General features: G+C 40.8%; 1 protein-coding gene across 2 annotated transcripts in view; it reads left to right on the plus strand.

Annotated features, from left to right (window-relative positions):
* LOC309566679 (lysozyme C-like) overlaps window positions 1-15,924 on the plus strand; it is a 102,528-nt gene that overhangs the window by 74,282 nt on the left and 12,322 nt on the right. Inside the window, exon 1 of one of the 2 annotated variants that reach the window (XM_082271935.1) lies at window positions 9,187-9,343. The exons of the other annotated variant lie outside the window; for it this stretch is intronic. Coding sequence (XP_082128061.1) covers window positions 9,205-9,343 — 139 coding nt within the window. The 5' untranslated portion in view covers window positions 9,187-9,204. Of the gene's footprint in view, window positions 1-9,186; window positions 9,344-15,924 lie in introns of those variants that run through there. 2 annotated transcript variants of the gene reach the window in all.

Here is a 15,924-nt window from a genome sequence, read left to right on the forward strand (position 1 = left end):
CCGACCAACTTTTAGATTCTTTTAACGTATTTGTGGACATACAGAAATTTGTAAGAAAAATTAATATAAAAAAACATTTTTATAATAAACCTGATTTTAAAGTTTTAAATAACGAGAGTAAATACATGAGAAGTGGATTAAAAAACAAATCAATTTTTAACCCCAAATGTGGGAATAACCATTTTGTGGACACGTTTAAATCATTAGTCAAACAGGATCTGAAAACGCTGAAAAGAAAATGGCATAGACCTAAAGAAAACATAAAACTAGGATACGAGAATTGGAACAAAGAAAAAATGTTGTGATTCGCCCGGCGGATAAAGGCGGGGGCATCGTGATCCTCAATAAAGAGGACTACTATGAGGAACTTAACAGACTGGTACATGATGAAGATACATACACAAAATTAAAGAGTAATCCTTTAAATATTTACCGAAAAAATGCAAGAAATATTTACAAATAAAGAATACCGTTATCTACTCCCTGAAGCCCCCAGATTACCCGTTATTTACCAACTACCAAAGGTTCACAAGAATTCCGAAAAACCTCCGGGTAGACCTATAATCAGTGGGATAGACTCCCTGTATTCACGGATCGGAGAGTACCTAGATGTTTATCTCAACCCTTTAGTTACACGGTATCCATCTCACCTACGAGATAGCAAACACCTCATCAATTTGATTAAGGAACAAAGTTGGGATGAAGATATTATTTTAGCCACGGTGGACGTGGAATCTTTATACACCAACATCGAACAGAAGGATGCTCTAACAGCCATTGAATGGGCCCTGGAGGACCAGTTGAACTTGGAATTGGAGCAAAAAGAGTTCATTCTAAAACTTCTAAAAATGGCGATGAGAAGCAACTACTTCTGGCACCAGGAAGAATATTACCGGCAACACAAAGGAGTTGCCATGGGGGCACGTTATGCCCCCAGTGTTGCCAATATATTCCTGAGCAAAAGAAATTTTTGGAAAAAAACGGAAAGAGGTGGTGATGTACCGAAGGTACATAGATGACGTGTTCATCGTGTGGAAAGGCTCGGAAGAATCATTGAAAAAATATATAGAAGACATGAATAATAATATTTATAAGATCAAATTCAGTGGCACATGGGATAGAAATGAGATTCATTTTCTTGATCTCACGGTATTTAGGGGTGAGAACGGACTATGCACAAAAACGCACTTTAAACCCACGGACAGAAATGGGTACATCCCCACCCATAGTGGGCATCACCCCAACTGGATTAGAGGAATACCTTAAGGACAACTGATGCGGCTAAGAAGGAACTGCACCTATGAGCAGGATTTTCATTACCAAGCCGACATGATTATCAAAAGATTTCAAGAAAAAGGCTACAAAGAAAACACCCTTCTCAAACTGAAAGAAGACGTCATAAATATGGATAGAAATACGCTTTTAAAGGATAAGCCAAAAGAAAACAAGGATTACTCGCTGAATTTTATTACCCAGTATAATGTGAGATATAAGGACGTAGAGAACATCATTAAAAAGCACTGGCACCTTTTACTCAGGGATGAGAAATTAAGGGAGATTATCCCTAGTCACCCTAAGTTCATTTATCGTAGGGGGCCAAATCTTAGGGATAGACTTGTGAAAAATGTAACAGATCCCCCAAAACGCCTTTTAACATTTTTAGATTACAATGGTTTCTACTCATGTGGAAGATGCAAACCCTGTAGAACGGTCAAAACGAGAAAACGTCAGATTTTGGAATTTCAATCCAATGTGACCAAAAACAATACAAAATAAAAAAATTAATTACATGTAACAGCACCCACGTCACATATCTTTTGACGTGCCCTTGCGGGCTACAATATGTAGGCCGTACTACAAGAGAACTCAGGGTTCGCATTGGAGAGCATATTACCAACATCAGAAATGGATTCAAGAAACACAGCGTCTCCATGCACTTTAGATTAGTACACAACAGAGATCCTACACTTCTATCATTTCAAGGTATAGACAGAATAGAGAAAAACTGGAGAGGAAACAACATGCGAATCGCAGTTTCACAAAATGAGTCGAGATGGATTTTTGAATTGTCCACCCTACAGCCCAAGGGTATGAACATTGACATGGACATCAATTGTTTCATCTCAAACCCATGAATTAGCCCCCGTGGTTTTTATCTGTCTAATTAATTTATCTGTCTAATAATTTTTTAAAGGATGCAACACAATAACCTTTAGGAATTTTACTCTTATCAATTTTAAACAAATTCAAAATAAACTCTAGTTCATTTAATTAAATAATAACACGTGAATGATATTTAATTTAAATGTTTGTTTTCCACATTAAAGTATATTTACATTAGTCATATGGGATATGTATTTATTAGGAATTTACTGTATGTCCACTATATTATTAAAAAATAAAAATAAAAAAATATATAATAATAATTTAATATTTTATATTAAATTATTTATCATTATACATTTAATATCACCCCCAATAAAACACTTCCTTTAATTATTAGTCATTAGTAATTTAATATATTTTTAATCAATATGAATAAAGAATTTTTTAATACTTAATTTAATTTATAACTTTTAATATTCAACTAATCAATTCATGTAGCGCCGATATATTGTATGTTACAAAAGTGTTATGAAGTATATTAAGATCACATTTATATTATATATGAGCACATATGTATATTTATTATTATTATTTTTTTTGGAACCATTGAGAAGGGTTCATAATACTAATTAACAAGGATGAAGCCGCTCCCCGAAATTTCTTTATTTGTTAGTTAATGTTGTTTGCATTGCGCGGGAATAGACCTCTTTTATTCCTTCCCAAAGTCTTTTTTCTATATGAGGATTTAGTCCGCTATACCAATCTATGTGATGGGGACACGTATATTGCGGCTATTTCCGGCATTAACGAGGGGCGGAGTGGACAGCGGTGGCTCCAATAACAAAAGATCTGGATAGACGTGCTGACTCCACCTCTGAAGACGTCTAACCAATGACGAAACGCGTTAGGTAGAACGCACGTCGTGACGTCATACGGCGCTCGGTGGAACGCAAGCCGGAACTACCGCTCTCCACTGCAAGCCCACGTGTATGACGGCTTGTTTGCATGTGTATGGACCGCTACTCTTTGATTTTACCATACCAGTTTGGATTTTTACCACGATTTGTTACATTTTGTGTGTGTTTTTTGCCCACTTTGCACAATTTTTTACTTCTTGGGACTGCATGTATTTGAAGTGAACCGGGGGTGTGCAATAAATCCTATTATATACAGTACTGCACTATCCGAGTTTTTTTGTCCCTTAATACCCCGTGGCTGGAGCTGACCCTATACAGGAGGACCTTTTTTCCCGCTGAGCTGTACTGGGACCATCACCCCCTTCCCGGAGAGAGTCAGTAACGGAATTTGGCACTGCAGAAGGGATATCTGGGTCCGTCAGGAGTGGACGTTCCTGTATCTGGAGATTGTCTCGAAAGCAAGATTGGCCCTGATGCCGTAAGGCATACAGGACCCACGTCTTCTGAGTCTGAATTTCACTTATTCTCCACGGTGAAGGGTCACAATTTAATGGGAAGAAGAGAAGAAGAAATATTGGCACCTTATTTAATTATTTATTGATTTTATTGTTTGGAATTTACACCATTCACTGGACTATTTTCATATATATTTATATATTTATTTATTTTTTATATTTTTTCGTTTTTTTTATATTTATTCCACACATGGACTTGATTGATATTTATATGTAATTTATGGTTATAGCTTTATGTATGTCACAATATAAAACATATTGATTTATCACATCACAGCAAGCGCTATAGGTAATCGATCTATATTGATTACTGTTTTTCCACAATTTTACTGTAGTGTGTACCACACTTTTCTGATTTATCATGTTACCGGAGATCAGCAGTGCTGATATGCAACAAAAAAATGAAAGAAAGGAAAAACTCTTTTATTTAAAACATTTTCTTTGGCAACCCAAATGTAATTTAGTTGGAGCTAATGTAAAGACCTTGGTGAAACTGTTGCACCTAGTTCTCTTGCATAATTGGCAATTAAAGATCCTCCTAGTTACAGGAATGGGTCCAACCCATTGTTCCTGTAAGTACTCCACCTAGTGTTGCACAATGGTAGCCCAATATATTCCCCGGAAATCAAAGCTCAATCAGACCTCATCATGGCTCTACAGAAGATCATCGCTTTCACACTGCTCCTTGGGGCTGTCAGCAGCACGTTAATGGACCCTTGTACTTTTCTTAATAATCTAGAGAAAGTTCCAGATCTAATTGGCTATAAGGGTTATAAAGCGGGTGATTGTAAGTAATGTTCCACATATTTTGATTGTCATAGATATTTGTATTCTATAATTATAATAATGAGGAGATACAGGATGTCAGCTCAATACAAAAAATATGCATTTTATGCAGTTGTGCTTTCCTTTATAGAAGTACAGCCAAAGCTGGTTTGGTTGTACTTCTCCTGTGGATCACAGGAGTGCAGCTCGTTCTGCACTCCTGTGACCCATTTTCAGCAGACAGTGGGCAAAAATCTGCTGTCGGCTGACATCACAGAGCCGGTTCAGGCTCGGGCAAGATCGCGACCATAGAGTAATAATCTGTTCACATGCCTGGACCCGCACCTGGCTCAGCGTCTGAGAGCCTGAGCTCCCGCCCCCTCCACAGCCCAGTGCTTCAGTGAGCGCAAGCCATAGATGCAGGGCCGGTGCTACCTGTAAGGCAACCTAGGCAGCCGCCTAGGGCGCAACTTAGCAGGGGGCGCCAGCATCCTGCACCCGGAATCAGTAATTGGCCGCCGGCTGGTGCGGCACTCCTCATGCCGTGCGACACCTGAGCGCTACAGGAAGCCAAGCTATGTGAGGGCTCCAGCGTCGCTGAAATCCCCATAGGAAAGCATTGAATAATGCTTTCCTATGGGGAGGTCTAATGCGCGTGCGCGGCCATTGCCGCGCATTCGCATTAGGTCTTCCCTGCTGGGGGAGACCTAATGCACATATGCGGCAAAGGAGAGTAGGCGGAGTCTGACCCAGAGCCGAGGTAAGTCACTGAAGGGGTTTTAACCCCTTCAGGACCTTGGGATGGAGGGAGAGGGGCACTACAGGGTCCTGAAGTGCCAGGAAAACGAATATGTTTTCCAGGGGGCGGCAATTTTTATTTTGCCTATTGCGGCAAAAATCCTTGCATCGGCCCTGCATAGATGAGTTGAAAATCAAACGAAAATTCTTAGTCGTTCGTCTTTCCCATCATTAATGTGCCAATTGCGACATGCACTTTTTGTGTCGCAATCAGAAGTGCCCGATCCAACATGCTGGATTTTGCTTCAAAAAACAAAACAAATGATGGCAAACCTATGCGCCATTTTCATGTTTCAATCAACAAAATGTTCAGTATTAGACTTGTCTATGGCCTGCTTTAGGCTTTAACCACTTCAGCTCCAGAAGGTTTACCCCCCTTCCTGATCAAATAATTTTTTTTTTGTGGTTCGGCACTGCGTTACTTCAACTGACAATTGCGCGGTCGGGCGTGCGACGCTGTACCCAAATACAATTTTTGCCTTTTTTTTTTATTCCCCACAAATAGAGCTTTCTTTTGGTGGTATTCGATCACCTCGGCGGGTTTTTATTTTTTAGGGCTATAAACAAAAAAAGACCAAAAACTTTGAAAACAATATTTTTTACTTTCTGCTATGAAACATACCCAATAAAAAATGTAAAAAAATTAATTTCTTCATCAGTTTAGGCCAATATGTATTCTGCTACATATTTTTGGTAAAAAAAAAAAAAAAAAAAATCCCAATAAGTGTTTATTGATTGGTTTGTGCAAAAGTTATCACATCTTCAAACTATGGGATTTTTTTTTTTACAAGTAAACGTGGCAATCAGCGACATAAAGCAGGATTGCGGGATTGTGATATTGCGATGGACAAATCAGACACCTAACACTTTTTACACTTTTTGGGCACCAGTGACACTAATACAGTAATCAGTGCTAAAAAAATTTGCACTGTAATTGTACTAATGACACTGGCTGGGAAGGGGTTTGATCAAGGGGCTAAATATGCACCTAGCCTGTGCTTACTCACTGTGTGGGAGGTGATTTGACTAGAGGAAGGCAAAAATCTGCCTTGTTTACATACTGTAGGAAGACTGTCATTCTGCCTGTGTCCTTGGCGGGTGCTGGCAGACTTCAAGTCCGCAGTACCCACCGCTGGGCTCCCACTGTGTGTGATCACAGTAGGAGCGGGCTGGCAGGGGGGCGCCGCAGCCCTGGAAGTGTCAAATTATGTACTAGGTAATTGCCGGCATTTATTTCTTTACATTCTGTCAGTGGGGAAGCCCACTGATAGATGATGACCCATGGTTATTAAGGACGCGGGCTGCCGGCTTAACAACCAACACAGAATTCAAATCGGTTGATCGTTTTTTCGACCGATCCAAATTCTAATCTTTCTGAAAAGTTGGAATTCATTCGAAAATGAATAAACAAAACTAATTTTAATGGATTTTAATGAAATTTGTTACTATTCGTTACTATTTCATTTGGAGATTTGGACACATCTGAATCTCTGAAAAATCAAAAATTCTTACGGCTTTGTAAACAAATTGTAAACCTCTTGTCATGAAATCTGAGCAAAGCATAATATGTGTAGTGTTTACTTATCCTTCTCCAAAGCTCTGAGTGTCGTTGCTCTCTAGTGCTTCGTTCCTCTGGTATGAGTCACTTCTGAGAAGTTTTCCTGAGACATGGGAAAAATTTGTGTGTGGGGGGGGGAGGCTCAGAACGGAGCTTGTCTATTCAGAACACAGTTCTCTGTGAAGGGGGGGTGTGTGCCTCTCCAATCAGCTCTCACACACTGTAGCTGCAGTCTCTCCGCCCCTCCTCTGTGCTCCTGACAGATGAAGAACGATTTTCAACACAAGGGTTGTAGAGAAGTTAAGACTGCAGATAAACAAGTAAAACCTACACTATATTACCAAACGTTTTGGGACACCTGCCTTTTAAGATTGGCCAAGCCTTCCCATAGACACACTCCTAAACCTTGTGGACAGCTTTCCCAGAAGAGTTGAAGTGGTTATAGCTGCAAAGGGTGAGCCAACTCAATATTGAACCCTACAGACTAAGACTGGGATGCCATTAAAGTTCATGTACGTGTAAAGGCAGGCGTCTCAATACTTTTGGCAATATAGTGTATGTGTCAGGTACACTGTTCACTTTTAGGGCTCTAGCAATCTATAGGTGCACAGTCATGTTGGAACAGGAAGGGGCCATCCCCAAACTGTTCCCACAAAGTTGGGAGCATGAAATTGTCCAAAATTTCTTGGTATGCTGACGCCTTAAGAATTCCCTTCACTGGAACTAAGGGGCCAAGCCCAACCCCTGTGGAGCAACCCCACACCATAATCCCCCCTCCACCAAATGATTTGCACCAGTGGGTGAGCGAGTTTGGGGTGGAGGAACCCCCAATAAAACACTTCCTTTAATTATTAGTCATTAGTAATTTAATATATTTTTAATCAATATGAATCAATATGAATCAATATGAATAAAGAATTTTTTAATACTTAATTTAATTTATAACTTTTAATATTCAACTAATCAATTCATGTAGCGCCGATATATTGTATGTTACAAAAGTGTTATGAAGTATATTAAGATCACATTTATATTATATATGAGCACATATGTATATTTATTATTATTATTTTTTTTGGAACCATTGAGAAGGGTTCATAATACTAATTAACAAGGATGAAGCCGCTCCCCGATATTTCTTTATTTGTTAGTTAATGTTGTTTGCATTGCGCGGGAATAGACCTCTTTTATTCCTTCCCAAAGTCTTTTTTCTATATGAGGATTTAGTCCGCTATACCAATCTATGTGATGGGGACACGTATATTGCGGCTAACGAGGGGCGGAGTGGACAGCGGTGGCTCCAATACAAATAGATCTGGATAGATGTGCTGACTCCACCTCTGAAGACGTCTAACCAATGACGAAACGCGTTAGGTAGAACGCACGTCGTGACGTCATACGGCGCTCGGTGGAACGCAAGCCGGAACTACCGCTCTCCACTGCAAGCCCACGTGTATGACGGCTTGTTTGCATGTGTATGGACCGCTACTCTTTGATTTTACCATACCAGTTTGGATTTTTACCACGATTTGTTACATTTTGTGTGTGTTTTTTGCCCACTTTGCACAATTTTTTACTTCTTGGGACTGCATGTATTTGAAGTGAACCGGTGGTGTGCAATAAATCCTATTATATACAGTACTGCACTATCCAAGTTTTTTTGTCCCTTAATACCCCGTGGCTGGAGCTGACCCTATACAGGAGGACCTTTTTTCCCGCTGAGCTGTACTGGGACCATCACCCCCTTCCCGGAGAGAGTCAGTAAAGGAATTTGGCACTGCAGAAGGGATATCTGGGTCCGCCAGGAGTGGACGTTCCTGTATCTGGAGATTGTCTCCAAAGCAAGATTGGCCCTGATGCCGTAAGGCATACAGGACCCACGTCTTCTGAGTCTGAATTTCACTTATTCTCCATGGTGAAGGGTCACAATTTAATGGGAAGAAGAGAAGAAGAAATATTGGCACCTTATTTAATTATTTATTGATTTTATTGTTTGGAATTTACACCATTCACTGGACTATTTTCATATATATTTATATATTTATTTATTTTTTATATTTTTTCGTTTTTTTATATTTATTCCACACATGGACTTGATTGATATTTATATGTAATTTATGGTTATAGCTTTATGTATGTCACAATATAAAACATATTGATTTATCACATCACAGCAAGCGCTATAGGTAATCGATCTATATTGATTACTGTTTTTCCACAATTTTACTGTAGTGTGTACCACACTTTTCTGATTTATCATGTTACCGGAGATCAGCAGTGCTGATATGCAACAAAAAAATGAAAGAAAGGAAAAACTCTTTTATTTAAAACATTTTCTTTGGCAACCCAAATGTAATTTAGTTGGAGCTAATGTAAAGACCTTGGTGAAACTGTTGCACCTAGTTCTCTTGCATAATTGGCAATTAAAGATCCTCCTAGTTACAGGAATGGGTCCAACCCATTGTTCCTGTAAGTACTCCACCTAGTGTTGCACAATGGTAGCCCAATATATTCCCCGGAAATCAAAGCTCAATCAGACCTCATCATGGCTCTACAGAAGATCATCGCTTTCACACTGCTCCTTGGGGCTGTCAGCAGCACGTTAATGGACCCTTGTACTTTTCTTAATAATCTAGAGAAAGTTCCAGATCTAATTGGCTATAAGGGTTATAAAGCGGGTGATTGTAAGTAATGTTCCACATATTTTGATTGTCATAGATATTTGTATTCTATAATTATAATAATGAGGAGATACAGGATGTCAGCTCAATACAAAAAATATGCATTTTATGCAGTTGTGCTTTCCTTTATAGAAGTACAGCCAAAGCTGGTTTGGTTGTACTTCTCCTGTGGATCACAGGAGTGCAGCTCGTTCTGCACTCCTGTGACCCATTTTCAGCAGACAGTGGGCAAAAATCTGCTGTCGGCTGACATCACAGAGCTGGTTCAGGCTCGGGCAAGATCGCGACCATAGAGTAATAATCTGTTCACATGCCTGGACCCGCACCTGGCTCAGCGTCTGAGAGCCTGAGCTCCCGCCCCCTCCACAGCCCAGTGCTTCAGTGAGCGCAAGCCATAGATGCAGGGCCGGTGCTACCTGTAAGGCAACCTAGGCAGCCGCCTAGGGCGCAACTTAGCAGGGGGCGCCAGCATCCTGCACCCGGAATCAGTAATTGGCCGCCGGCTGGTGCGGCACTCCTCATGCTGTGCGACACCTGAGCGCTCCAGGAAGCCAAGCTATGTGAGGGCTCCAGCGTCGCTGAAATCCCCATAGGAAAGCATTGAATAATGCTTTCCTATGGGGAGGTCTAATGCGCGTGCGCGGCCATTGCCGCGCATTCGCATTAGGTCTTCCCTGCTGGGGGAGACCTAATGCACATATGCGGCAAAGGAGAGTAGGCGGAGTCTGACCCAGAGCCGAGGTAAGTCACTGAAGGGGTTTTAACCCCTTCAGGACCTTGGGATGGAGGGAGAGGGGCACTACAGGGTCCTGAAGTGCCAGGAAAACGAATATGTTTTCCAGGGGGCGGCAATTTTTATTTTGCCTATTGCGGCAAAAATCCTTGCATCGGCCCTGCATAGATGAGTTGAAAATCAAACGAAAATTCTTAGTCGTTCGTCTTTCCCATCATTAATGTGCCAATTGCGACATGCACTTTTTGTGTCGCAATCAGAAGTGCCCGATCCAACATGCTGGATTTTGCTTCAAAAAACAAAACAAATGATGGCAAACCTATGCGCCATTTTCATGTTTCAATCAACAAAATGTTCAGTATTAGACTTGTCTATGGCCTGCTTTAGACTTTAACCACTTCAGCTCCAGAAGGTTTACCCCCCTTCCTGATCAAATAATTTTTTTTTTGTGGTTCGGCACTGCGTTACTTCAACTGACAATTGCGCGGTCGGGCGTGCGACGCTGTACCCAAATACAATTTTTGCCTTTTTTTTTTATTCCCCACAAATAGAGCTTTCTTTTGGTGGTATTCGATCACCTTGGCGGGTTTTTATTTTTTAGGGCTATAAACAAAAAAAGACCAAAAACTTTGAAAACAATATTTTTTACTTTCTGCTATGAAACATACCCAATAAAAAATGTAAAAAAATTAATTTCTTCATCAGTTTAGGCCAATATGTATTCTGCTACATATTTTTGGTAAAAAAAAAAAAAAAAAAAAATCCCAATAAGTGTTTATTGATTGGTTTGTGCAAAAGTTATCACATCTTCAAACTATGGGATTTTTTTTTTTTTTTTTTTACAAGTAAACGTGGCAATCAGCGACATAAAGCAGGATTGCGGGATTGTGATATTGCGATGGACAAATCAGACACCTAACACTTTTTACACTTTTTGGGCACCAGTGACACTAATACAGTAATCAGTGCTAAAAAAATTTGCACTGTAATTGTACTAATGACACTGGCTGGGAAGGGGTTTGATCAAGGGGCTAAATATGCACCTAGCCTGTGCTTACTCACTGTGTGGGAGGTGATTTGACTAGAGGAAGGCAAAAATCTGCCTTGTTTACATACTGTAGGAAGACTGTCATTCTGCCTGTGTCCTTGGCGGGTGCTGGCAGACTTCAAGTCCGCAGTACCCACCGCTGGGCTCCCACTGTGTGTGATCACAGTAGGAGCGGGCTGGCAGGGGGGCGCCGCAGCCCTGGAAGTGTCAAATTATGTACTAGGTAATTGCCGGCATTTATTTCTTTACATTCTGTCAGTGGGGAAGCCCACTGATAGATGATGACCCATGGTTATTAAGGACGCGGGCTGCCGGCTTAACAACCAACACAGAATTCAAATCGGTTGATCGTTTTTCGACCGATCCAAATTCTAATCTTTCTGAAAAGTTGGAATTCATTCGAAAATGAATAAACAAAACTAATTTTAACGGATTTTAATGAAATTTGTTACTATTCGTTACTATTTCATTTGGAGATTTGGATACATCTGAATCTCTGAAAAATCAAAAATTCTTACGGCTTTGTAAACAAATTGTAAACCTCTTGTCATGAAATCTGAGCAAAGCACATATATGTGTAGTGTTTACTTATCCTTCTCCAAAGCTCTGAGTGTCGTTGCTCTCTAGTGCTTCGTTCCTCTGGTATGAGTCACTTCTGAGAAGTTTTCCTGAGACATGGGAAAAATTTGTGTGTGGGGGGGGGGGGAGGCTCAGAACGGAGCTTGTCTATTAAGAACACAGTTCTCTGTGAAGGGGGGGTGTGTGCCTCTCCAATCAGCTCTCACACACTGTAGCTGCAGTCTCTCCGCCCCTCCTCTGTGCTCCTGACAGATGAAGAACGATTTTCAACACAAGGGTTGTAGAGAAGTTAAGACTGCAGATAAACAAGTAAAACCTACACTATATTACCAAACGTTTTGGGACACCTGCCTTTTAAGATTGGCCAAGCCTTCCCATAGACACACTCCTAAACCTTGTGGACAGCTTTCCCAGAAGAGTTGAAGTGGTTATAGCTGCAAAGGGTGAGCCAACTCAATATTGAACCCTACAGACTAAGACTGGGATGCCATTAAAGTTCATGTACGTGTAAAGGCAGGTGTCTCAATACTTTTGGCAATATAGTGTATGTGTCAGGTACACTGTTCACTTTTAGGGCTCTAGCAATCTATAGGTGCACAGTCATGTTGGAACAGGAAGGGGCCATCCCCAAACTGTTCCCACAAAGTTGGGAGCATGAAATTGTCCAAAATTTCTTGGTATGCTGACGCTTTAAGAGTTCCCTTCACTGGAACTAAGGGGCCAAGCCCAACCCCTGTGGGGCAACCCCACACCATAATCCCCCCTCCACCAAATGATTTGCACCAGTGGGTGAGCGAGTTTGGGGTGGAGGAACTTGACTAGCCTGCATAGAGTTCTGACTTTAGCACAATACAACACCTTTGGGATTAATTAGAGCGGAGACTGTGGGTCAGGCCTTAAGGGCAGTCTTCCCAGAAGAGTTGAAGCTGTTATAGCTGCAAAGGGGGGGTCAACTCAATACTGAATCCTACAAACTAAGACTGGGATGCCATTAACATCCATGTGCGTGTAAAGGCAGGTGTCCCAATACTTTTGGTATTATAGTGTATGTAGAAGGATTTTTTCATCTCTGTGTATCATCTGAGGCTGTTCACATCACTGGGTATATGTGAGGGTTTACAACCACTTGACGGCAGTCACAACAATAATAAACTGACAGTGGTTCTAACCCTTCACTACTTTATACAAAACTAAAAAAAAAATGTTTTTCCCAGAGGCCTGGTTCACACCTATGCAGTTTGCTTTTGAGCAGTTTCTGCAGAGCTTTTTGCGGTGCGTTTTTGCACATGTGTTTTTGACAAGTTTTTGGAAACTTTTTTCGATGCGATTTGTGTTTTTATGCTTTTTTGGGGGGAGATTAAAAATGTTGCAAAATCACCCAAAAATGCACTACACTTTTCTGCAGCTTCTTCACTGAAGTCTATTGAACCAAAAACGCACTGTTTTGCAATTAAAAAAGTCCCTGACCTTTTACAAAAATGCAACGGCTGCAAAAAGCATAGATGTAAATATGTCCCATAGGAAACCATGTTAAATGGACTGTAGTGTGTTTCTACAAAATGTACTAAACACGCATATGTGTGATCCAGGCCTTAGTTATAGTTGGTGGTGTCATCCTTTAGGTTATGTTTCCCTGTGCCTGATAAAATAGTTGGTATTTGTTTAACCACTTAAGCCCCAGAAGATTTTACCCCCTTCCTGACCAGGCCCTATTTTGCGATTCGGCACTGCTTGACTTTAACGGACAATTGCGCGGTCGTGCGAGGCTATACCCAAATGAAATTGACGTCCTTATTTTCCCACAAATAGAGCTTTCTTTTGGTGGTATTTGATCACCTGTGCGATTTTTTACTTTTTGTGCTATAAACAACAAAAGAGCGACAATTTTGAAAAAATAACAATATTTTTCACATTTTTTTATATGAAATTCCCCAAAAAAGAAGTAAAAATCAAAATTTTTTAACATTTTTAGGCCAATATGTTTGGTAAAAAGATTGCAATAAGCGGATTTTGATTGGTTTGTGCAAAGTTATTGCGTTTACTAACTAAGGGAAATATTTCTGTAATTTTTGGTGTTTTTTTTTTAACGAGTAATGGCGGCGATTTATTTTGCGGGACTGCGACATTGCGGCGGACAGATCGGACCCTTGATTGACATGTTTGACACTTTTGGGGGTACCAGTGACATTTCTACAGTAATCAGTGCTATACATATGCACTGTTACTGTAAAAATGACACTGGCAGGGAAGGGGTTAACTTTATTGGTGATGCAGGGGTTAAGTGTGTCCCTAGGGGCGTGCTTCTTACTGTAAAGGGGTGTGGCTAGTGATGTAACCACAGAGACATACGATCCTACATAGCAGGATCGTATGATCTCTGCAGTTAAATCAGGGAGAATGACAGACGGCTTTGTTTACATCAGCCACCTGCCTTTCTCCCTCTCCAGCGGGAGATCGTGAGTGACCAGCGGACATGTTAGGGAACGAGCGGGGGCAGGAGCGCACTTCTGGCGGCGCACGCTTGCCCCCTAGAGGCTCTCAGGCTAGCGAGGTAGTACTACGTCACTTTGCCTGTACGCGGCTGACTGCCGCAGTAAATATACTGTGGGCGGTCGGCAAGTGGTTAAAGTGTTATCCAGCCACATTTTTATTTTATTTTATATTGTGTGGAGATGGATTAAAGGATTAGAACCCCTGCCCCTACTACTAAGTCCCAATGGCAACATAGACAGAAATACACATTTTGGGAGGGGGTTATAAAAGTTGGGGACAGCTAGAGCCCTATTACTTTTTTTTAATTTTGTAAAACAGCTTGCACCAAAGGTGTGACTGCATTTGTCTTTCATTTGTGTTGGATTTGGGGGTACTGTCTGTGAGAGTCTCTATTCTGAACATCAAGTTGGTTTAGGTATACTGTATACTGTACTGTTCACTTACCTTTTCTTACCAATTCTTAAATTTGTTGGCTGCATTAGTTTTCTTTTTTAGGCTTTCTTTCCTTTATTTTCACCTGGTGATCTGGCCAGTAAGTCTGTTTTTTTTTTTCCCACAAGAACATGTCTGATAGATGTAGCAGTTAGAGGATTGAGTTACTATAGGTATTTCCAGTTACTCTAGGTACTCCCAGTACCCTCAGTTACATACATAGTTACATAGTAGTTGGTGTTGAATAAAGACAACAGTCCATCCAGTTCAACCTGTACAGGTGTGTGTATCAGTGTCATGATCATTTCCCATAACCCTGAATGTTGTAATCTGTGAGATGTATGTCCAAGAGTCTTTTAAAAGTAGCCATACTCCCCACATCTACTACCAATTGTAGAAGAGAGTTTCACATTCTCACCACCCTTACAGTGAAGAACCCCTTACACAACCCCTTTAACAAGGTTAAACCGCCTCTTCTCTAATCTCATTGTGTGGCCATGTGTCCTCTTACACGCCTTGAGATTAAATTGTTTTTTCCTATGCTGGGATCACCATTGAGGTATTTGTAAATAGCTATCATGTCCCCTCTCAGACGTCTCCTCTCCAGGGAGAATAAATTAAGCGCTTGTAATCGCTCCTCATAATTATGGCCCTCCAATCTCTTTATTAGTTTAATTTACCTTCTTTGGACTCTCCAGTTCCAGCACATCCTTTCTGAGGATTGGTGACCAGAACTGGACAGAATACTCCACATGCAGTCGGACCATGGTTTTATAAAGTGGAAGGATTATAGATTTATCTCTGGAATAAATCCCCTTCCTTATGCATGCTAATATTCTGCCGGCTTTGGCAGCTGCAGCTTGACATTGCATGCTATTGCTTAGTCTATCTTCTACTGGAACCCCAAATCCTTCTCCATCCTGGATTCCCCCAGAGGTTCCCTCTAGAGCGTGTTTTGCGTTTATGTTTTTGGCCCCCAAGTGCAATACGTTACATTTCTCTACATTAAACCTCATATGTCATATAGTTGCCCACTCTGTTATTTTGTTAAGGTCATTCTGTAAGATTTCTATATCTTGATGAGAAGTTATTGCCCTGCCTATTTTTGTGTCATACTCTCGGTTACTCTTGGTACTTTCAGTTATGCTAGGTACACTCAGTTACTCTAGATAATCCCAATACCCTCAGTTACTCTAGGTACTCTTAGGTAATCCAAGTCTCCCCAGTTACTCTAGGTACTCCCAGTACTCCTCAGTTACTCTAGGTATGCTCAGTACCCTCAGTTCCTCTAGATACTCC

This window comes from Pelophylax lessonae (genome assembly GCF_965119305.1).
Source record: "Pelophylax lessonae genome assembly, chromosome: 11".
Taxonomy (NCBI): domain Eukaryota; kingdom Metazoa; phylum Chordata; class Amphibia; order Anura; family Ranidae; genus Pelophylax; species Pelophylax lessonae.